The sequence below is a fragment of the Larimichthys crocea genome, chromosome IX (assembly GCF_000972845.2).
Source record: "Larimichthys crocea isolate SSNF chromosome IX, L_crocea_2.0, whole genome shotgun sequence".
NCBI lineage: Eukaryota > Metazoa > Chordata > Actinopteri > Sciaenidae > Larimichthys > Larimichthys crocea.
The window spans coordinates 5,660,452-5,685,194 of NC_040019.1; the positions used below are offsets into that span (position 1 = coordinate 5,660,452).

At 40.2% G+C, this 24,743-nt stretch overlaps 1 protein-coding gene across 10 annotated transcripts in view; it reads right to left on the reverse strand.

Moving 5' to 3' along the window:
• The window catches only part of nsmfa (NMDA receptor synaptonuclear signaling and neuronal migration factor a), a 38,678-nt gene that overhangs the window by 11,443 nt on the left and 2,492 nt on the right, over positions 1-24,743 (reverse strand). For 2 of the 10 annotated variants that reach the window (XM_019272450.2, XM_019272451.2), the window contains exons 2-9: positions 20,376-20,482; positions 15,708-15,769; positions 14,572-15,477; positions 13,115-13,181; positions 11,669-11,674; positions 9,129-9,197; positions 3,850-3,902; positions 1,918-2,007 (exon numbers count right to left, since the gene is read on the reverse strand). In XM_019272450.2, coding sequence (XP_019127995.1) covers positions 1,918-2,007; positions 3,850-3,902; positions 9,129-9,197; positions 11,669-11,674; positions 13,115-13,181; positions 14,572-15,477; positions 15,708-15,769; positions 20,376-20,443 — 1,321 coding nt within the window. In that variant the 5' untranslated portion in view covers positions 20,444-20,482. The remainder of the gene's footprint in view (positions 1-1,917; positions 2,008-3,849; positions 3,903-9,128; positions 9,198-11,668; positions 11,675-13,114; positions 13,182-14,571; positions 15,478-15,707; positions 15,770-20,375; positions 20,483-24,743) is intronic. The other 8 variants (XM_019272449.2, XM_019272452.2, XM_019272455.2 and 5 more) reach the window with 8 other exon arrangements.

The window sequence follows — 24,743 nt, forward strand, 5'->3', positions numbered from 1 at the left end:
ATATATATATAGATATATATATATATATATATGCAGAGTCAGTAAAAAATGATAAGTTGAAATGTCTATCATTCTCAGTGATATGATATTATGTATTAGCCTCAGAAATCCAGTGTCAACATCTAGTTCAAAGATCTCTAATAACAAACAAAACAACTGAAGGCACTCAGGAGAAAAAGAAGTTTAAAAAGGAGGGTTGAATCTGAAGGGTATGAAAAAGAGGAAATGACAAGTAAGGTTGACAATTAATGTTACTCGTCTGGAGAACGATGCCTTTCCCTCAGGAAAGAGATAGAATGAGGCATCAACCACACCGCAAGACTGTCGTCAACAGTTCATTTATCTTTCATCACACTCTTAAAAAAACACTGAAGATGGAGGTGGAGGAAAAAACACAAAAACACACAGACACATCAACATAGACAAACAGGCACATGCAAACAGTGTGTTTATTCAAAGCCCTTTAGAAAACACCTAGACACACACGTCCTCGCCTGAACATTTGTACCAGCTTGACACACTCGGACTTAGACACACACACACACACACACTCTGTTTTGGAAGACATACTCACAGAAAGAGAGAGCATCACAAAGTTGAAGAAAGACCCACGGTCATAGGGGGACAGATGGACAGGGTCAGAGTCAACAGCAGAGACAGTCAGTTTGTGTGATCGCGTGTTCTCTGGGCAAGTGTCAATGGATGAATGGAGGCCGTAAAAAACTGTGATGGCAAAATGTCACCTTACTCTAACAGAGAGGTCTGCAGTACAAAGTATACTCTTAGATCATATTTGACATGTGTTTGTTGGTGCAGGCTGCAGGAAGTGGCTTTAACGTCCAAGTAACTAAATCATCTTTTAAAATGCTGATTAATAATCAGGCTGCCTTCCATGGATCAATATCTTTGTGTAGCTTTGCTGTCGGGTAAAAAAGAAGAAATATTTCCATCTGGGACAGAATGTTGTCGGATAAAAGTAAAATTTCCCTCTAAATTGAAATACACAAAGTACAAATACCTCAGATTTGTACTTACTTGTACTGTACTGTCTAACTTTGTCAGTTTGTGTTTGTTCCGCAGATTTAAATACACATTTTTATTTTTATTTTTTTGACTGGTTGACCTTTATTTAAAGCTCCCGATGATTTGACGTCTTTCCAGGTGTAGTGGGTCATACATCAAGGTGCTGATTAGCAGACCTTTTTTTATGGCTGACAAGTGCTAAGTGCTAAGTGGTTTTGTACAGTATGAGCCATCTGTATAAGGAAATTAATTGATGACAAAAGTACTGAGTGAGCACAAAACAAATTCAAGCTGTATTGAATCATAATGTGAGGGCCAGAAAGGGTCAGATGGCTAATTTATGTCACAACACATAAAATATGTCCTCACTGCGGTTGTTTTAGCAGATTAAAACACTCGAGAACAAAAGGACAGTTTATTGAGCTCTTTAAAAGTACGTTTGTATCTGGCAGTTATTGTTTCATTCACAGTTTTGCCTGTAGACACTTGGAAAGTAGTTAGATATTATTTAAAAGGAGATGTCTCACAGGTCCAGGTAAATTTTTCTTTAATTTTACTACAAACGAACATCTTATCTCGAAGGTTTAAAACCTTACTTTCACAAAAATATCCTTGCATACTCTCAAATCTCATGCAAATTGTTTGGTGCCATCATCACCTAAATTTTGCGACACAGACACTAATGAACAAACATGCTCGCATGACATGTGTTATGCATGTTGTTTGGTTACTTCAGGGTTAAAGCCTTTTTTTCCATCAGTTATTAAATGCACCATTTTTCTCTACCCACTGCAGAAACTGTGTGCGTCAGCATCTCTGTATGTGTGTGTCTGCGTGTGTGTGTGTGCGTGTGTGTGTGTGTACATGCGTGTGCGCAGGTCTGTGTTAACTCACTGTCTCTGGGCTCATGAGGAGAGTCAGTCTTGACAGGGGTGGGGTCACTCCAGGAACGGCTGAAACTCTTCGATCTACGCTCAGCGAATGCTAGTGCAGGCGGGGGAGAGATAGTCATACACGCACACCACCACACACACACGCGCACACTAACGCTTCCTCTTATACACTCACGACCCAGAACACACAAGAGCAAAGGCGGATGCAGCTACAAGTTCACAGATATAGTGTACATACAATGCCATCCCTCCTCTGCACAAACAAAAGCCTGTGTACTGTATACAAACTGCCAAACATACATACAGTGTTCCAATAATCTTATATTTAACATCCAGAATCCTGCAGTATCAGTATAGATTTAAATGAACCGTCCATATTTCACAGATTTACTGAGCTAGATAAAATCAGCTCTGCTATGAACAGTAATCACTGTGCTCTTAGTATATTTTTAGACTACTTGAAAGTGTTTGACACGGTTAATCAGCAGTGTCCCTCAAGGCACCATATTTTTCGGCCTCTGTAGTTTCGATGCTGATGGATCCTTACTAATGCTTCTCTGTTCATTCAGCTGCTCGCACCAAATTGTTCTTTTGGAGTATTGTTTCATTAGCTGAAGCATTGAAGTCAACAACCTTTTTTTTTTCCTTCTCATGATCAAAATGAGATGATTTTTGTGGTGTAGACTTCTGATGGTGTCCCTGTTTAGTGAACCCAACATCACAAATTCTCTGATCTTAACTAGAGCTTTGATTTTTATAATCAGGGCTGATTGATAGGGGTCTAATGCCTGAGGCGCAGTTTCCTTTTCTATATCATTTATTTCATTTGGCTTAATCAACAGTGCAGCTTTGCCACCAGATGAGAAAAATGTCAGTTCACCCAAAGCTATGTAAAGATGTGAGACGAAACTGGTTAGTCCTCACAGCAGGGGAAGTCCGGGGTGTGGAACAACTTGACATTACTGTCAGCAGCGACAAGATTTGGACTTTTAGTAAATGTCTATAGTGCAAAAAAATCTGCTGAGATACAAAATGTGTTGGACCGCAATGATAGGTGACACATTTGGGATTTAATTGAGCTCAAGCCAGTCTGTCAAAAGTTTTTTTTTTTTGTCAAATCTGAACATTTTTACAAAACTTTTACACAACTGACATAATTATAAGTCATCTTTACACCATTACAGTAAGTGAGTGCACAAATCGCAGTGTTCCAAGCAACGTTCACACACCAATCGCCCGTATTTCTGTTCCTGATTGGTCAGCTGACCATGAAACATGTTTGCTCAGGTTTTGTGAATTAAAAAATTGTTTTTGATCTTTCCAAGCTACTTGTCGCATGAAAGCTGCATCTAAATTTGACACCAATAAATCCATTATTTTTATTAATCGGGGCATAGGTTAACTAGTTTAGCTTGCTTCCTACACCGTTCAATTTTCAAGGTTAAAACAAGCAAGTAGTAAATAACAGACCAGTCACTTCACACATTGCCACTGAACCCACATCGAATCCACAACAAGCAATCAATACATTTTAGTTTTCCATCAGCGTCTTATAGATCTGCAGTGACACTCGCACAGACCACACTCTTCCATAATTACCAATAATCACCGTTAAACCTCACAACCTACCGAACAAAACAAACACCCAAACATTCGAAAGCGATGCAACAGGAAAAGACCACCTACAGGTTACCCACTTTTACATACATACATGCACACACATGCATATCGCCGGCATATCAAACACACACTGATGTGCATATAATCCTCAAGGAAAGGCAACAGAGCGTTACAAAGCAGCAGTGTTTGGTGCCACACACACATGCAAAAACACACCAGAAAACGTAGGAAAAAACGGGGATGATGGCGGGTGAACAACATCAGAGTCAATTTGAGCAAACATCTCCACCACACACACACATCTCTGACTCACTCTGTGCTTTAATCCTTCTGCTGCCCACCATCCGAAGATGCTTCCGGAAGTTCCTGTGGGTAGCGAAATCAAAGCAGAGGAGGGATAGCAGAGGACAGAGGAAGAACCAAAATGTAAAGAAAAGAAAGAGGGAAGAAGGAGAGGTGGGCGGGATATAAAGCAAGGCAAGACAAAAAGAGCACAGTTTAGTGTCAAGCTTCTATTTCTACAAAAAAAAGAGAGATAATTATAAGTACATACACACATTCCCATGTCAATATGAGGGGAAAATACTTCCAAATAGGTGCAGTGTGGGTGTGTAATGTACCACATTGCCAAAGTACCTCTTTTCATCCTTTATAGTGAGACGCAGGAGATTCATTCATGTAACAACAGTCAAAAAAAAGGAAGCCCTACTTTAGTATTTTGTAGGTTCTGATGCATCTTCTCTTAGCAGAGCCACATCAGAGGTAAGGATAGTGCATCAGAGAGAGTTTATTCAGCCAAACTGTTGCATAATGGTGTGTATTTCTTTACTTCATTCCACACAGATGAGATGTTGTTTTGTTGACGGCATCTGAATTCGACAAAGGTGTAATTTGGCCATGGAGCAATTTTACTTGTATTCGAGGCTCAGAGAATAATAGTGACTCGGAAATGTTGTGCAATAAATATATCCAGAAAATCATGCAACATGTTAAAGATATTCAGTAAATTCAACATTAAATACTCTCATTTAAAGAGATGTTGTTGTTGATTACAATTAAAGGTCCAGTGTGTAACACCAAGGGGTCTTTACACAAGATGGCAGAAACTTAATACAATATGCATATAATAACTATTTATAACCATTTCTCTTTTCATTAATGTGTAATCACCTATAAAATAAGTACTGTTGTTTTTTTATTGTTACTTGCGATCAGTCTTGGTCTCGACTCAGAATTAACTTTTACTTGGTCTTGGCTTGGTATCAAACAGAAAGAGCCCAGGATTTTATTTCAAGACTAGTGAAGACAACAGCTGCAGGGATATCACCAAACTGCATTGTGTTGATCATTCCTTTGATCAGATGTCCAACTTCCTGCTTCAAATGCAACCAGTAACATTTATAATTTGAAACTTTGGTTACTGTTAACTCCTGTTAACTATCCATGACGGCTATAACTGTCTGGTCCTGGCCACCACAGTTTTTCCTTCATGCTGGGAAGGAGAGGGTGAGGCAGCATTCAATAACTACACCATGAGATACTGCTAAATTCAACACACTGGTCCTTTAACTTCAACTGTAACAGCAGAAACAAAATCCAGGAAATAATCTCACTTCAATTCATCTCCATTATAATTCTCCATAAATCCTGCCTATGGGACTGATGGGAGCCACGATACCCTGCATATATCTTGGTTATCCATACACCGCGTTGCTCTTTTACATTAGTGTGTCTTATTTGATTGTGTATTTCTTCAGATTATGATGCAAGAAATGATGGACTACAAGTTTGATAATACCAGAAATTAAATTAAATAATGCCACGTGAGTTAATTACTCCACAGTACTTTCATATCCACACTGTGACGTTGGATATAAACTATTTGTTTCCCCAAAGCCTCCATCCATCAGAACCAATTTTCACATTAGCGCTTTGAGGCTGAATAATTCTCACATTCACACGTTTGATCTGTCACTGCTCAGTTTGGTTTGAAAGAACCTGGATACACTAAGCAGGCTTTTCTCATCTTCATTACTCAAATTGAGTTAAAGAATCTACTCTACTCTCTCACTGAGGTTAATCACAGCCTAATGATGCTCTGCAATGAAAAATATTTGGTCTGTCGACATCTTTATTCATCAGGAGACTCACACGTGCAGAACTGTGGCATCAGCAAGATTATAATTGTTATAGATTTGCTTTATGCTAATGTGAGCAGTGTTTTACTGACATTTTACAATCATACACAATTATCACCCTGTAATGTAAACTGGCAAACATGTACAAACTATTTAGTAAAGCAGTAATAATTCATGCTCTATAATTATTAAACCCTATATTTTGGAAACACTGTTTGAGCCACAATGGCACTACATTGACAAAACTACATCTCTGTAGTATATATGAAATTAAATGTAATGTTCCACTTGAACTCCATGTAGTGCCTTAAATAACAACAAAGCGTGCAGTGTCTGTATAGTTCTTCTTTGTGACTTTCTGGCTAATCCTGACATGATGTTCTATGCAAGAGCCCCAGATAAACATCCTTTTATCTCTCTGCCTCCCTCCCATGTCGTATCTCCATCAACACACAGTTTCTGTACACCAGGCTACCAGTCAACACTCATGATTAATAATCTCTGCATGTAGTTTGTGAGTGGGTCCATGTTGATCTGACGACTGAGAATCATGTAAAAATAGAAGCAACATAAAAGGGCGGAAAAAAGTCTTTGGAGTGTCTTTGTCCTTGATTTACCTCAATGCAAAATGTCACAGTTACACACAGCTTATTCGAGAGCAACACAATATGCGTCATGCCAAAACACAGTCTAACATATAACTTAAACACATTTATACGAAGCATGAGCGACATCTTTTGACCCTGAATGCCCTGTGCTTAAACCTCAGCTGCACACGAAGGGAAGAGGTGTGGAGAAAGAAAGTTACTGTAAGAGAAATCATGTCCACCACAGTCTGTCAGGTCTTCCCACCCCCTTCTGTAGTTCTTTCTGTATCTTTTTTCTCATGTTGATTCTCTACTACCTACTCCTGTTCTTTCTGAACCTAGAAATAGAGATTTACTTACCCCAAGTGAGTTTGTTTATCTCGCTGACCACCTCAGATTGTTGGAAGTGTCTTACAACACAATCCTAAAAAGAAACTAAACCTTTTCTGTTCCTTTTGTTGATTGGCTTTGAGTTAAAATCTCGCTAAAAGAGAAATCTTGTTTTAAAATCTGGTAAGGTGACTTGTTGCAGGAAGTCAACAGTGGAAATGTGAGCAGAGTAATGCTGGCTTAGTGTTATGTAAAAGATTTTCAATGTCAACAATGTGGATGAGGCCCTTGGATGAGACTACAAACTGAAGAGTGGACTTCGAGCAAGCGGTGCAACAGGCAGAGGAGGGTGAACCAGCTGCTGCAACGCTGTGAAGCTCAGGTGGTGGTGTTCCTGTGGGTGTTGTGACCCATGCCCACAGAGGTTTCACAAATCGGATCAAGTGAAAGTTTCTCTGTAGTCCTTTTTTTTTTTATAATTTTGTCAGACGCTTACAATCTGAGCCTGTCTGTAACAAAAACAAGCTCTTTTAATGGACATATTTTGATGGTGCACAGTTGCCCACAAGGATTATGTTGTGGCCTGTTTCACAGCTGCCAGCTGCAGCTCTCTCACCCAACACTAGACCAAATCCAAACATGATTATCCCCATTTGTCACTTTGACACACAAACATGGGAAAATAAGGTACAAGCTAAAAATACTGAGAGGTAAGGCTAGAGGTGCTACCCTACTTTACACAAAGAGAATTAATTAATGGTTAATTATCAGAATCCTTGAATGGATAAATGGCTATTTATAATTAATTAGCTTATAGCCTAACCTATAAATTATTGTGGATGTATTGTGGAAGCATTAAAGAATGTCTACATGAAGATAAAGGAACAAGAAAAGCCCTACAGGAAGACCACTGATCTCAGGATGGAACTAAATGGACAGTGCATGGAAGTAAATGGACAATCATTATCCTTAAATAAACATTTACAAAACATTTTATTTCTTTCCTGTGCTGTATTACACCACAGATAGGCTGTTTGGAGGCACCTTTCCAAAGAAAAGAGCCAGATTCATGGCTTTGAGATAGTAATGTATGATAAAAGGGAGAGTGAGCACCTCACATCGAGGAGTTCACAGTAAAATCTACTTTTTTATGATAAAAAGCACTCAGAGATCATAGGGTACGATTAAGGGCAATGCTGAAGTGGCCATTTTACTTTTTCTTTGTGTTGTGTCTTGTTTATAACTATGCTGAAAGCAATACGGGGATGAGGATCATCCTGTCTTTACCGGTACTTGACAAAGGCACTACCTGCAAACTGGAACTGTATGAAAATAATACTTTCTCCTTTGCTTTGTGGCTTAGTGTGGCACTAATGCAGATACATTAAAAAAATGCTCACATTAGTGTTCTCAGTGTGAGTTTGTAATCCAGATAGAAATAAAGATTAACACAATATGCAAAAATCTAAATCTGCATTATATCTGAAAAGATTTCTGAGTTATTTGTTACAGAGAAATAAGGCCTAAGAACAAAGTAAGTGTCCGCACTTAGACACAAGTTTTCTGACTGAATGACTTTAGGTTTTTTTTCCTGTTTAATCTGATATTGGTGGTCAAACATGCAGCTTAAAGAGGATAAAAGACAAAAAGGGACAACATTCAACTTGCATTTTAGTATTCCACTGCCTTAGGGTGGCTATAGTGTGATTAAATATGAATAGAATAAAGTCTGTTTTGAAGTTTTGGGTAGATTTCCTTTCCTGTGGGTTTTAGTGTTTTAGTAGTTTGTAAAGTTTGTTCTTCACTCATTTTGATGAAATAACGCACAACATTAATGTGCTGACACTGCAGATGGATGACACCAAGATGTCAAAGGAATTGAGATGTACTGCATGGTGTCATATCCACCATCTGCCCCAGTGTGACTGAGCATCTGGGCCTGTGTGGGATGGTTTCTGAACTTGTCACTGATGTCATTACTCCTGTACGTGTTACAGAATCTCACTCCATGTTTACAATGGTTCTCACATTGTTATTTGTCCTAATAACCCAAACTTTGATACATATCTTTTATTACTTTTAAGACAAGTTGAACCAGTTTGTGAGTGTGATACTGAAACATTTGGGACCAAATGCTGCAGTAACTTACAAACTTGTATTGTAGATATGAATGCTCAAGTCGCTACTTATGTTAAAAAAAAAAAAAAATTGCAACCAATAAAGTTAATCAAGGTGTGGCCAACTCAATCCACAATTCAGGTAGATTTACTAGAAATCTTTTAACCACCCATACCCATTAGATCTTTCCTTTTTTTTTTTCTTAAAAATCTGATTCACTTGGGTTGGCACAACAAAAATTGGGGCATCCAGTGAGTAGATCCTTTTGAAAAGCTGCACACTTTCAAGTGCCACGTTATGACTCTTTGGCTTTATCCGATCAGACATGGCTGTAAATAAGCAACAAACAGAACTATAGCCAGAAACAAGCGCAAACGGCACTCCAGCAAAGCACACCTTGGCGGGGGGGCGCTTCGTACCTCTGGATGACTTCTGCAGAATTCTGCTCCCTCTCTCTCCTTTTTCTCTGCCCAAATCCCCGGAAAGCCCTGCCAGGACGTGGCACAGTATTAAAGGGATGAGAGAGGGCGAATGCTGGCATTGCGAGGGGTAGGACAGTGCAGGGAGGCTTATGCCAGGGCTTTTAGCTGCAGGGTTTATTTGGCTGTGATGGGGAGGCTGTTGTAGGTATGCAGCAGCTAGCTTTGACTATAAAGATCAGAAAGTCAAATCACATCACCAGCCCAAATGTTTCTTTTCACCACTGCAACAAATGTGCCAGTCTGCATGTGATATATTCCATCTCCCAATAGAGATACTGTGAGATATAATTCTTAAAGGCAAAGTTTTTTGGGGGGGATTTTAATATTCTCGATACTTTCCCAGAATCGGTGATGCTACTTGTTCTATATGCTTATGTGTAGTTTAAAGGTATGTTGATGTTTGAGCTTATACTATTAATTCAGTTCCTGGAGAAATAAAAAGTGTAGTCCACTTACAAAAAGGGCAAATTCTCCAGTGCTGTGTGTTTAATACTTCCTATTACTTCTTATTTTTTGTATGTTAAATCTGTAATCCACTAGCAGGAAGCCTGCCATTCATTTAAATAGTTCAGTGTGAAACTATGAAAATGTTCTGGCTAGCAAAAAAGTGATACCATTGGGCTCCAGCTGGACTTTAATGTGTCAAAGTACAAACACTGCGTGAAATGCATCACTGTAAATGTGTCTGTCTTTAACAAACACACTGAGAGTGACAGATGAACATTCGTCCATAACTGAGACAGTTTGCGTGTTTGTTGGTGCTCTAATTCTGGGTAAGTAGTAGAATGTAACTTTAAAAATCCCCACACAAAAAAACTAAATTTCCTTTTAAAGGTTACAACTGGCATAATTCTTTATTTTTCTGTCAAGAAATCCCTTAAAAAGACCAAAACAGACAATGCATTAGCAGAAGGGTCGGGTCCATTTACAAAGTCTAGTTTAAATTCACATTTATTAATACAAGTGTTAAATAATCTTAACTTCTGTTTGGCCAGGTCTTAAATATGTTTGTTTTTTTAAACACTGTAAGCATGGTTTAAATTTCACACAAAGTGCAAAATCTCTGTAAATTTAATCTTTGAAAAAATCAACTTAATTTGAATGCCTTTATTATTCAGTCTTTTAGGCTTTCTCTACTGAAGACTGTAGTGTGCATCTGTTGGTCAGCTGGTTAGCTGACCTGTAAACACACTGCACTTTCTCTGACTTTACTTTCTGCCTCATTTGAACCCTTTCTTCAGTGTTTTAGCTTAGATCTCTAGTATTTCATTGTAGGTCTCATTTATGTTATCCCACCAACCTGCATTGGCGATTGTGCTCGTTCACTCCTTTCTCTATTGATTTAGGGTCTTCTCATGGGATTTGTTGACAATAAGAAAAATATAGAACATACCAGCTTTATTTTTAAAATTAAGAATATTAGATTTTTAAAAATTTTGAATAAACCCTCAACATTTACTTTAAGTTAGCAGCCAGGCGTTAGCTTGGTCAACATAGAAAGAACGTGAAATCGTTTACGAGCAGTTTGGGTTAGTTGGGTTTAGTTAGTTGGAGCAGGGCTTGTGAGGTATGAAATGTCAAGGCTTGGCTTGGTTTTGGCATATTTCACTATTATGTTAAACTTAATGGCTACACTCGGGAGTCATTCGACAGAAGTTTGCAATTTTCACCCATCAAAGTTGATATCTACCAAGTTTTTGTAACTTTTTAACAAGAAAGCTGAAAACCGACCTCTACTACAACAGATAAAATAGTTTCAGGCATTAGGGATCACATGTTTGCACTATAATAACAAATCTAGTCCAGAGCCAATTGTCACTATCACTTCCAAACAGTCCAAAACACAGTTCCAAAGTCAGCCAGCACAGATTCAGTGATAATTGGCGGCGACTGTGGAGCAGGATTAGAGCGCTAACACGATTGCCACAAAAATCCTAAACAGCCAAACTCTATTTGGTGTGTCCTAAGTGGGGGAGGGTGTGTGTGCCAAACTGACAGAACTGCTGGGAAGATGTGAGCTGACAGGGTTTAGGTCAGCCAACACAGAGACATCAACATTCTCCTGACTTGAGCTTGGCAGACTTACCAGCTGCAGTGGATTACACTGGACTTTATCCCTGCTGTTGCATGACAACCATGTAACTCTATTTTCACCCCTTTTGGCTTTTTTACTTGAATTAAAAGAGATTATTTGTGCTGCTAAACTTCTACCTGACAGGCTTTCTTTTTTGATGAGTGCTGCTGGTTAGTAAGGCCGGAATAACCGAAGTAACGAAAGGTCCAGGCTTGATACGGAGAATTAGTCAAACCCATCAATCCGCTCACCCACCTACACACACATACGGTATCTAAACAGACCTCACCCAGCCCAAAGATGAAGGTTAAATGATAGATATCAAAGTTAAGGAACAGCAGTTAAGAACGAGAGAGGTAAGCGTGCTAAGAAAAAAAGGAAGCGGGCAGGGAAGTATACTCACGAGATGCTGTTTAAATGTCCCACGATTAATTAGCATGCAGGAAGAGAGGAAAGAGAGAGAGAAAGGAAGAGAGAGAGAGAAAACAGAGTTTAAGCACCAGTGAGCCAGTTAACTGGAAGAGGAATAATGAGACAAAAAGAGAGTCATAGTTAACCTTCATTAACAAAAAGTCAACTCGCAACACCACATAATTGCTACTGGTGTTTGCTTATTTAACAGGCCAAATGAACAATTACTTTTATATATTGTCCGAGCCTGTACTGTAAGCATATATGAAAGGTTAAAGGCACCAAGTACATGCAAAAGATACATTTAAAAAAAAGACTGAAAAGAGTTTTGTACAGGCAGAAACAGATCGGTGAAATCTGCTGGAAATTGTTGTGATTGTAACAGTTGAGATCTCTTTTTACAACTGCAGGTAAATCCCAGGTCACTGTCCTACACACAGATGCTCACAAACACTTTTATACAGACACATACTTGTATCCTCACTCAGATATGTGCCTTTGTTCTTTTTACATAAAAACACAATGTTTTAGCTCATGAGCTACGTACAAAGTACCAAAAGCACAGATTTTTCCTCATGAAGTTTATTTTTGTGGTTCAGACTAAAACTTAGTTACCCAGAGGATGAATCCTACTGACTTTGGTGATCGTCTGAGCTTTCCTCTAGTGACACCATCAGGTCAAAATGTCTCCTAATCCAATACTTTAATAATTAATTCTGGTGCGATCATTTAGCTCAAAGCACCTCTGTGTTTAATTACAGCCTCACACAGCCGCTAGTATGATTATCGGCTCGGGGTTAATTCATTAGATTTGAGGGAATCATTGGTTTGTTTCAGCACGCTGTGCAAAATCAGCTTGCTTTAGTCCACAGCTCATTATCTTTATTTTAATGACAAACAGCGTTGTTGGAAAATAATTTGTAAAAGGTCGACAATCAAACTTCAACCTTGTGTAAGTGTTAATGAGAATTTGGTACTTTGCTGTTTAGCACTAAGAAGTCAAATCTCAGCTGTCAAATAGTCATTAAAATGCACCAACCAGGAGAGTTTTCAAAACAAACCCTGCTTTAAATTAGTTTCCCCATACATCAGTTATTTAACTTTACAAAATAAAGAATGGACAAACCATTCACTGTGATGGATTGTCCTCCTTGAGAAAGCTTTAGGGGCTTTAAGGGCTCACGGAAATGAAAATCAATGGCATCCTTGAAGGTAGGAAATCAATCTGAAAACCTAGAACATGCTTTTGAAATTGGTTTGAGGTAATGTAAAGTATACAGCTTGTCGTTAAGTTGTAGTTAATGGCCCAAAACATGCACAACACCAGTACTGTCTGTTAACTCTGGTTGTCAATACACAAAGCCTAAACATACACCATGAATGTGACTGTGTGTGTGTCTGTCTACAGTATAGGTGTGCTTGAAGGTTGGAGACTCACGCCTGCATGGTTGTTGTGGCAGTTTGAAAGCTGAACATATTTTCCTTGGGGAACCAGTTAGTGTCCTCTGCAATTAGAGAGAAAAATGATGACTCCAGGGTTAGGTGGAAAAACAGAAGAAAATACAATTTATGTGCCATATTGGCAAATGCTGTAAATATATTAAAAATATGAAAGGACAAAACCACTTCACAGTCCACCACTCCACAAATGGAGAGAGGGAGACACACAGAAGGAGACAGCAGAGGAGAGAGACGGGGGAGACGAAGAGTCAAAAATACAGACCACCACGTCACATCCAACATCAAACCCTCAAATCCCCACCAGAGCTGAGAAGAAATAGATTTGAAAATTTCTGTTGAGGCAATTAAATGTAGCTCACTTCAAACCTAGGCCTCAGTTCTGTGTGTGACTGATTTAATTAGTCTGACTTTTCACAGTAAAATGACCTAAAATGGAAAAATTAACTGTAACATTTCATACTAACTGCACACTAAAGGGTTAAATATGAGTTGTTTTTCACTGAAGGGATCCTTAAACCCCCACAAAGCCTTAAATTATTACTTACAAACAAAATATAATTAAGCTGTCACAAACACTAGACTAATGGGGAAGCAGGTTTAAATGGTTCCTTAATTTTTTAACTAAAATGCAGGCAATGGTAATAAATAACAAGAACACCTCATAATGTGATGCAAACCAATGCAATGACCCCTCAGGAAATACTACTGTATCTTTTCTAAAGCTTAAAATTGTATATTTCCATTGAGAAAGCGTGTGGGGTGTTACTTAAAACTACAATGACCAATCACAGTATAAAGAATGGAGTCTGAGTGACATCACCCGTAGGTTTCCGAAGACGCCGTTATGCTGGATGTTCTGCTTCTTCCGCATCCTGGCTAATCTAAATACCAATAAAGACGTCAATCATCGGCGGACCTGAGGTGGGCAGAATGACATCTGGGGCCACCGGTAACGGCACTTACCTGTCAATCAAGCAATTACAGTTTTTAGCACTTCCACATTGGCTTCGTTCCCCCAGCACCGGAGGTTGCCGCTTGCATATGACCAATGTTTTGATTTTCAAAATAGTTGTTCTTGCCACCTTACATGCATTTCACCTACAGACTCCAAAGTCTAAAGAAACTTTATTTCCTTCACAGGGGATCTATATTATTAGGTGTTCCTATTATTTTGACCGCATGCTACATAGATTTCAAATTTCAAAAGAATTGCTAGAGGCAACTCGTGTTTTAAAAGAAATCACGTACAGTGATTGCCCTGATGTTCACTGTGTGTATTCTCTTTGCAAGTGATTGAAATTAGTCAAATACTATTTCATCTCTGGTCCAATACCAAACCCGCCAATCCCATCCAGTGTCTTATGAACAAACCCCCTCCCGCCCTTGTTTGGAATTCAGCGCCTCTCCCTCGCTCTGTGTCCTCCGCCCTCTCACCTCTCTCCAGCCCAGTCATCCGATCCACACTCCACATCCGCTCTAGGCGTCGGTGCTGCTTGCCTGCCTCTCGAGACGCGCTCTCCAGGTCCAGGGAGCCCTGACTCCGCGAGGGGGCAGTGCTGCATGAGTCACAGGCCAGCCCGCTGCACTCTGCCTCCCCTTTTCCACCCTCGCCCCAGCTGCGGATATTGTGGGCACTGACGGAGGTTTGCAGTGGAGGTTGAGACAGGTGATGGTGGTGGCCGTGGTGTGATCCATGGTGGGAGTGGGATCCAGCGACACTTAAAGACTGCTGCTGCTGCTGTTGGTTGCTACTGCTGCTTCCACTTAACCCGCTACTTCCTCCACTGCTGGAGGGTGCATTGGTGCCAGAGGCACCATGGTGGTGACCGTGGCGATGGTTACTGTGATGGTCACTGGTGCCACGGCCGCTGCTGGCATGGTGGTACTGGGTTGGAGACGATGAGGTGGAGGAAGGGGAGGTGGAGGGCTGGATCAAGCCACCTCTGGATCCCACCCCGCGACTCCCCGACTTCTCCTTCAGGACGTCCAGTTCTAAGCTCTCCTTGCTGCCCCGGCCACTGCTCATCAGCATACCGCGCTGGGTGGTGATGGTGTACACACGGGCAGGCTGTAGGGTGCACTCTACACACTTCTGCTGGTCTTCCTCTGCTGAGAAACTGCGCTCAAGGGACAGCCGCGATGGCTTGGTAGAGATGGTGATGCAAGGGGGAGGTGGCTGCACTAATCCCAGCGGGGGTTTTACCACGTTAGATTCTGGGTTGTCCTCACAACCTTTGGTGGTGTTGGAGCAGGGGTGCAGGTGGTTGTTGTTGTTGGGGCCAATTGTGTCACTTGGCAACTCAGGGTCAGGATCCACCAAGGTTTCACACAGAAGATGAGCTGGTATGATGGTGAAAAAGACAAATATGAGTGTTAAACAATGAGAAACACACAGAGGATAATATCATCCTTCTCGGTTATCAGCTGCTGTATGGATACAGTAATGATCGCAGCATGGCATTCAAACAGTGAATAAGCCAAAGCACATGGAGGAAGGATTAAAGTCCACAAAGGAATATGCAGTGCAGGACAGACGGATGGACATATGACCGGGTGGCAGAGACGCTGACCTGATCCGTTTAGGTTTTCAGGGTGTGTGTGGGACAGGTACTCTCCAAATGCTCGTGCTGCTCTGTGGGGACACACGACACACATAAAGACATTAATTCATGGATGGAAAGGAGGGGTGGGTGAGAAAGGAGAGGAAATGGCAGAGTAGAGAAGAGAGAAGGGCAAGGGAATTGTAAATTATAAACCTAATTGCTTTCTTTGTAGGCTTGTGCCACCCACAGATTAAGATGCAGCTGTTTTATCTCCACACTTCAGGCAGCCTCAGACTGAAAGAGAGACAGACTATGAGACAGCCGGAGGAGATGGCGTGAAGGATTGTTTGACTTAATTTTTCAGTATGACCTCAGTTTGCGTTGGCGGATATAATTACAGCTGGCAGACTATAAGTGTGTATGTTTTCTTGTCTCATACACACTTAAAATGTATGTGTGGATGTATATACTGCATCTATATGTCAAGAAAAATACTTAACCTTGACAGTGACTGAGGAAGATTGCTGGGAGATGTGCTGAAAATAGCTGCTGTGAGCTCCATAACCACAGTACTGCATCTGGTGCTTAGTTTCTTTGCTCCTCTTGGTTTTTTCTTTTACTCACACACAGAAATAGGCAGAGGAAATACGCTATACACATCCATTCAGCCACAAAAAGCAAAAGCTCAACATCATAGAGGGCTTTAGCTTTTAGTAAAATAGCCCCAGGTCCCACAGTTGAATGACACCGACCTCCTAATGTTCCTCTGTGACAGGAGTGGAAAATGAGCAAAGAGAGACAGATAACTCTGAAGATGTGCTTTCAATGTCAATCTGGGTACTAACTGAGAAGAAATGTAGCGCAGAAATAACTATTAGGAACAGCGATTCATTGTAATAATGAAGAGGAGAAAATGTGAGTAACTCTAATACACTGAGCTATTAATATTAATTTGTTCCTATAGCAAGAGTTATGGTGATCAATTACTGTATTTGTGCACTGGTATTAGTGATCATTGACATTTTGCGAGACTTAACACTGTACTCCAAATATAGTTTGAACTACCCAACGACACATGACGAAGTAAGACATTGTTATGTGACTTTTACTTCATCAGCTGATTTGTTTTCAGAGTTCTCACTGTATGCAAACTAAATTTTAACAGTTAGTTTATCACCATGACCTATAGTACAAGCGCACTAATGGATAGGTTGTGAGCCAGCTTGCTTGTTTTCTTTTTGAAAACCTGCGGTAAACAGGATAATGCATAATTTATTGAGTTTATATCAAAATGATCCTGATGTGTTCACAGCATTGCCTATTTCCCTAATGCAGTTAATGTCGGAGGTGACTGCTGACACACACACATACGAGCGGACACACTTGTGCAGAAGAATCCCCTGTATACAGGGTGAATCTGTGGGTGTACGCCTCCTCCCCGGTAGCTCTGTCAATTATTAAAGCCTGTCAAAGCACAGCAGGCACACACACACACACACACACACATACATAAACACACTTACCCACATACACTCGCACACAGAAAGAGCAGGAGTGCAAGGAAAACATTTCTCTGATGCATCCGTCTTTCCTTCTGTTTTTTACTTAAACTCGACCTGTATTCTTGCTTTCTCACCCCCCCTCCCCGTCTCCTGTTGTCTTCTCCAAAGCAAGGATTCCTCTAGAGACAACTTACATGAACAAAGACTTTACATTTAAATGAAGTGAGAAAATGACCTTATGTTTACAAAAAGATCAACATTAAACACACATCTTAACATAAATTAGTCCTTTCCAATGCAACAAAACGTCAAGGCCAAGTCACGAGATGTTATAATGGTACATGTCGGACCAGAGGAGGTCCTGGAAAAAGAATGTTATTATTTAAGTTACTTTAAATCCAGCAAAATCTGCAAGATAACCTGACTAGATGGTAAAAATACATAGTCTTATAGCCTCTTGTAGGAAACCCTGATGTCCTCCACCAATGCTTATTCACTGATAATACATACATCAGTGATTAAAGGTCCAGTGTGTAGGATATAGTGCCACCTTCCATCATCTCCTTCCAAGCATGCAGGAAAAACTCTCTATCTAAAGACATATCTAGAGCAGTTTTTGGTTTGTCTGTTCTGGGCTACTCTATTTTCAGGTGATTATACACTAATGAAAACATACTTACGAATATTAAATTCAATTCCTGCCAATAGATCCTCCTAAATCTTATACACATAAAGGTTGTAGCTTGCATGGAGTACCATTAGAATTAGAAACACAACAGGATTCACGCTGTAATGCAGCTCTGGGTAAGATAAAGACGCCCTCAGTTCACAGATACAGGATAATGCAGGATAATTCCACCAGTAGGCCCCTGTAGGGCACAAACGACCTAAGGGCCCCATTGCCTGCAGTCCCAACTGGTATTCTTACGCTGGGATACTACCTATTAATATAAGAATATGCACCATGGAAGCACAATATAAACTGAAATAAAGGTTTTAGAAGTGGATTTGACTCTAGGACACAAGATAATAATGTAGGAATCCCCTGAAAGTAAAAACCCTGGAGATTTGTGTGTGTGTGTGAGAGAGAGAGAGAGAGAGAAACAGGGAGAGTCAGTGTCTGTATTATATACTCAAGGGCATAAGAGAAGAAAGAACAGAAAAAAAGAGTGTGTGTATTTGTATCTGTGTGTGTGTCTGCATGTGGTGAGGTAACAAGCAACCAGTCGTGTTAAGGACAGTTGTGATAAATGTAGCCTCTGCTCTATTCAGCAGGTGTCCATGTGAAGCTCAGAAACATTTTCATTTTAACTCTCCTCCTGTTTTATTATTCAACAGGCCGGGCCACTCTGATTAAAATCAGCAAACAATGGTGCAAGAGACTGGCATCATCCATTATACATGAGAGGAAACTGAATTGGAAATGGATAGAGAAAAACGCCTCTCAATCCATCCGTTAAACAAACCCTCTGTCTGTGTACTCTCTTATTACTGTTTTGGTATTGCTGTTCATATGATATGTGAGCACAAAACATCAGGGACACAGGTGAATGTGGTGGCAGGTGTGGAGATACTCAGGTGAAAAATGAAAGAAGGCAAAGAGGAAAAGCTGTGAAGACAGACAGAAATGAAATTTGTCCTGCATGCTCTCAGACATGTGACAGGGGTTTGGGGGGGAAAACGAGTTGGGGAGGGGAGTTTCTGAAGAGGAGAGAAGGGATTAGAGCAGAGAGGAAGAGGTACAAAGAAAATGGGGGCATATTAAATATAAAAGGTGGAGTAAACTTGAGGAAAAGGAGGCAAACAGAGAGACCAGAACGTGGGAGAACAAGATAAAACCAAAAACAGACTCTGTTGCCTCTTTGAGACAAAAGCGTCTTTGAAAAACAACTCAACCCTAAAATCCTTTTTGTCTTTTAACCTCTTCATGGGCTCATACAGGCCCATTAAGTATGCTGAGAAACGCTGAAGTGACAAGGATGGCACAGGTTCAAGTCTGGTGTCCTGGATTCAGGTCAGATCAGATTAGATATTCTGACAGTGATGGAGAGCTTGAGGAGACTGAAATCTTTAACCTTAAAGCTAAAGTAGAATTCAGTTTCAGGGACAACACTGTAAACCACGTTTGGTTTACATTTCATCCTTGACCTTGGAAAAGGACACGGTTCATTTAGTTTGGAGGACCATTTTTGAGCTTTTTTATCACATCAGATGGACTTCTCGCCCACATTGGCTTAAAAGATGAAATTCAAACTTCATCGAAAACGGCTGTTTCCACAATGAAGAATTAAGTAGCTGCTCTGCAGCTTCTGATCATATCACATGATCGTAATCAGCACATGGAGTTTTCCCTGTTATCGTGAATTAGTAGGCGATCAGATTTCTCCTTAAAGTGCTCAAGACGTAAACACAATTAAGGTCAAGAATGGACTTAAAGTCCTTAAGGTGCAACACCTACAATTATCCAGTGCTATGATTAACAGCTCCAGATTGATTGGTTGATTTTAGATTGATTTCCAGCCTCTGGTTTCTCTTTATCTCCCTATGTTATGATCATCAACTTGAGATCTGATGAATGTGTGTTGCTGTAATTTGATTATTTTAGAAACCGTTCCATGGTGACACACTCAGGAGTTTATGGGAAAAGGGACTTGACCACAGTTTTCCTGTTTGACAGTGTCCTTGTTTGTTTTGTTGTTTGTCATACATGGTTAGTCATACAGTTTTGTCATACACAGTGATTTTGTCATTTCCTGACAACATCAACCGGTGAATTCAATGTCTTTCAGCTCCCAGCTTGAATGTCACAATGTCCTTTCACACAAGAATAGTGATTTTTTCAACAGGAGCTCTAAACTACCCTGTACCTTGTTTGTAAGTGCCCTCCACAAAGACACATAGAAGCATTATATTATCTGGCAACTCTATCCTAAATATGTCGGTCCCTTTCAAAAGCATAACCAGTCATTGTTGGGAAAATAGATTAGTTCCATGATGTGAAGGCTGGGTTAGGTTTCATCACCAGTGTTAGAGAAAGATCATGGCTTGGATTAAAGTAAGTTCATGTTAGGAAAACATCATTAGTTAGGGGTTCAGTTCAATTTGTCATGGTTGCTACATGGTTAAAGGACTAGTGTGTAGGGTTTAGTGACATCTAGCAGCATAGCTGCTGATCACCACCCCATCACCTCACCTTCTCCTTCCTAGCATGAAGACGTTGGCAAAACGTGCCAAAAAATCCTGTGGCACAGCGGACTCCATGGAAGAGGCTCACGACGTCAGTAGTTATAAAAGGCTCATCTAAGATAACAAAAACATAACAGTTCTTATTTTCAGGTGATTATAAATTCATGAAAACATAGTTATGCATATTGTATTCATATTCTGTAAACAGAGCTCTTTAGATCTTACACACCTTAAAGGTTAGTCAGTTATTGTGGTTTTCTGGTTAAACGAAACCAACATTGACTGTCAGTGTAAAATGAGCAGCAGTCTCTCCTCTGACATTGTTCCTCCTCCTTCGTATGCAGACTTCCTCCCAATGGAGGTTTATAAGTACAGTTTATAATTGCTAAGGCTGCTAGAGGGCTTTGTCACTTCAACATAAACAACAGTCTTTCTTGAGAGGACAGTCTCCAAACTAGAAAGTCATGCATCGATCTCTGGTGCAAAGTCTTGGACGGAAATGAAATCTGAGTGGCTCTAATTCTCTTATGTAAACTACTGTGTGTACAACATGAAACCTGAGGCTCCTGCTCATTGTGTGTTCATCTGTTCTGTTCCTTGTGTGAGAAAGAGTAAATATGAACATATTCCGTCTCTGTCTTGATCTGTAGTTAAGCAGATACTCCGGCATACTTTCGCAAAGTACCAATCATCTCACAAAGTGAATGAGTCAGACACAATTACACACATTTGTCCTTGAACATATTCTGCCACAAAAACAACTACAACACTTTGCAGATGCACAAAAGGATTCACAACAACGGGAAGACGCACCTCAGCAACTGAGAACTCTTGAAATTAATTTAGACGGAACAATGTGTAACTACATACTTGACAGATGGGAACATTACAGAACTGTAAATATGCCCTTTTTTCTTCAGTCTATTCACGTTGCTTACTAATGGATGCAGATTTTATCCCCGTCTTATTTTTCCAACGTGTTTTTAGGGTGCTTTTACACCTACATGTGCAGTGCTCATCAATCAAACTCTTTTTGCTCTGACAGGTGTAAAATTCTCCCCCACATTTGGATATGTGTCTTGCAAGCAAACCACAGATTGCTAAAGATCAAGGGACTCGGTAATGTAACGTCTATGTGTAAGTGCTAAGTGTAGCCTATTTCTATGGGCTAATTCGATCATTTTTAATATGACAAATAAGTAAGAATGCAGTGCTTTTGATACATGGTGGTCTTTAATTAAAACTCCTCTCGAGTAGACCTTGAAGACTCATCTTATATTGAGATACAGGTACTTATAAATAGCCACACACATGTTATAATGCTGCCACATACAGTATTTAATTCCATTATTGACCAATATCAAATCATGTCATGACTTTTCTCTGTGGATTCTGATGCTGTTTAACACTGTGACCATTTATCACAAGCGTGTCATATAGGTCACTCCCCTGGCAGGGTTCGCATCGGTCTGAATATCATCAGGGCTGATGTCTCCCTGGGCGTCCTTCCACTGTAAACAATAGGCTGCCAAGCAAAAGAGATTCTTCTCTCTTAATGCTCCGTAATCGAATCCACCTCTCAGATGTTCTAATTGAATTGGGTCTCCTACAAGCACACACACACACACACATGGAGGAGCATACACACACACACACATAAATGCACAGCGGGGGGTGGAGGTAGGGGGCAATGAGAACCTGTTGAGAGGCTTGTTGCACACGCTGAGGGCCAGAGGGACTTGGGAATCTTAATTGGCATTTTGAAAGTGTGGTGCATTATGGGACATGTGGGAACGAAGCACCTGACCGTAGAGCTGATTAAAATGTCAGTGACTCACTGGTCCAACCACAAACAGCGCTGAGTGATGCAACTGATCCACACACAGTAACACAGACAACTTTTTCTCTGTAGTAGTCTTTTTTAAATACAGGGGACATATTGTCTTTACATGGCAGTAAAAGTTAATAATAATATTAAAGTGTCAATGTGCAAGATATTACAAAAAATGAACTATTATCATCAGCAAAATAAGTAACAGCTATGAGCTGTGTATTGTGCTGCAATGATCTACTGAAATGATGAAACCCACCAGCTAGCAGCCACTAACTCTGGCCCGTACTATCTTGTTATCCCACTTGTGCCTCAAGAGGCGATAGTGAGTCACTTTAGTGTCCAGTCTGCCTTCAGTCTAACATGAGGATTAAGAAGAGAGGTCAGAGACTACCCAAAACTCATGACCTGACTGAATGGATCAAACTTATCCATCTCCACTAAAGGTCCACTTAACAGTTTGTTTAGGAGCTTTCGACCATATGACACAGTCTTCATCAGCAAAGTTGTCGATGAACTGTAGAAAAAGTTCCAACATCTAAATTTTTGTGACATTGAGAAAACTTGTGCTGAGATTGTTTTGTCGGATGAAAAATAGAATAAACATTCCCGATAGAAGACAGACGCAGACTAACACTGCTGGAGTCCTAATCATTGCTGCTGGAGCTCTAATCATTGTTCAGACAGTAATCAATAAAATCTGCCTCATTCAGGAGATGCATGGTAAAGAAAGACACTGACTGACGAATGGGAGGGGAAGTGGTGAGAAGGGGGATACAAAGATTTTGTTACATATATATATAGAAAAACTTCAGCAATAGTGAAATTGATGTGATGTTAATAAACTTTACAGAGTGTCAGTATTGGTGCTATGGGAAAATCAAAAACCCCATCAATTGCAAAACATACAATGCTGTGTCAGCAGAGGGATGCAGTATAACTATAGTACTTGCAGGTGTGGAGACACGGGATTTGACCAGCGTGTGTTTGCCTTAGTTAAAACTCCGGGCACAAATCTAAAAACAGCGCTCTTGGCAATATGAAATGGCTCAGCATCGATTCACTCATCTCATCAAATAGATCTCTGAAAACACACTCACAGTGTGAGGACTGGATAGCCAAAGTATCTCAGAGCAGTCTAAATTGGAAACAGTGAGCCAAAAATATTTGACTCGGTAAGAGAGCTCTAAACCACTGAAAAACAAGAAAACATTGGAGGATCCCATGAAATCAGTCGGTACAAACAGAATGAGATTATGGATTGAAACAACAAGTGGAAATTTGTTCATATATCGCTTCTTGCACGAGGTCCAATATTTCATTTGCATCCGTCTGTAACAAAAAAAAACAATCCTTTCATCTTTCACACTCCACAGTGTGAGCGTCATTGTCCGATGCCCCTCAGCCAAACCAAAGCAAAGCCCTCCTCTCCGTCTGATAGAAGATCAAAGCTTTTCCTCTCAATGTCGCAGAATTCTGGTGTGTGAATTCAAGGTAATCTCTCTTCTCCCTACCCCCCCCCCTCGCTCTCAGTCGCTCGCTACTTCTCGCGAGCTGCTAGAGGGGAGAGTGTGACCTATTTCATAAGCAGCAATCCATAAACATGAATAAGATGTCACAGGCACAGACGAACGCCGGGAACGAGAAGCCAATTTTCTTATGTTTTGTCTGTATGTATTCCTGTGAGTGTGGCTGTTCGCTTTTGTACCTGTATAACTTTGGTGATCTCTTGACTTCTACTATAGTGCCACCAGCAAGAGGGGAAGGATTGTGGTTATGTAAAAAAAATATGGGTTAGGTTTTGGTGACTTCTGAGTTGAAGTCAAGGTGAAAAACACGGTTAAAAGTAACAAACACTGACTGTTGTTAGGAAACAGGATGCAAACCACCATCAAACCCTGGTTTCCCATGTCAAAGATACCTGATACTCAATATTTAGACTATATCTGTGGTTGCTGAACACCACACTATTTCTTGCTTTAGCACTGAACATTGAATTAATGTATGACCAAATAAATATTGCTGATTTGTTGTTTGTTTTTGGAGAGGATGAGAGGTTATTTGCACAACCACAGGAACCTGCCAGTCAGGAAAACATACAGTAAATATTAGTCGTGTTTGTCATTTGAATAAGTAAACACTATTGTTTTCACAGTGAAATGCACTGGCTAAAACTTGAACCTGCAGAGTAGGGACATTTCTTTAGAGTGCTATTTAAAGATTCAGACTTCAGGGTTTAGAATTTGGTTTAAATTATGATCTTAGGAAGGTACTGCTGATATTAAATGTACAGTACGGTGTGGATGTAGTGTAATTTGTATGGGTAGAAAACAGGAAGTGAAAGAAGTCAGTGGTGGGGCTTCATATTTCAAAAGAGAGTTTGGCGAGGTTTCATTATTGGAACGTCAAAAAAAAAAAGAAAGACTGTATGCAGAGTTTTATTTGGATGATGACTCAGACCTCTAGACACACACACCTGCTGTCATTTGCCTGAATGCACAGAAATGTGTGTGTGTGTGTGTATGTGTACCTGAGTGAAGATAC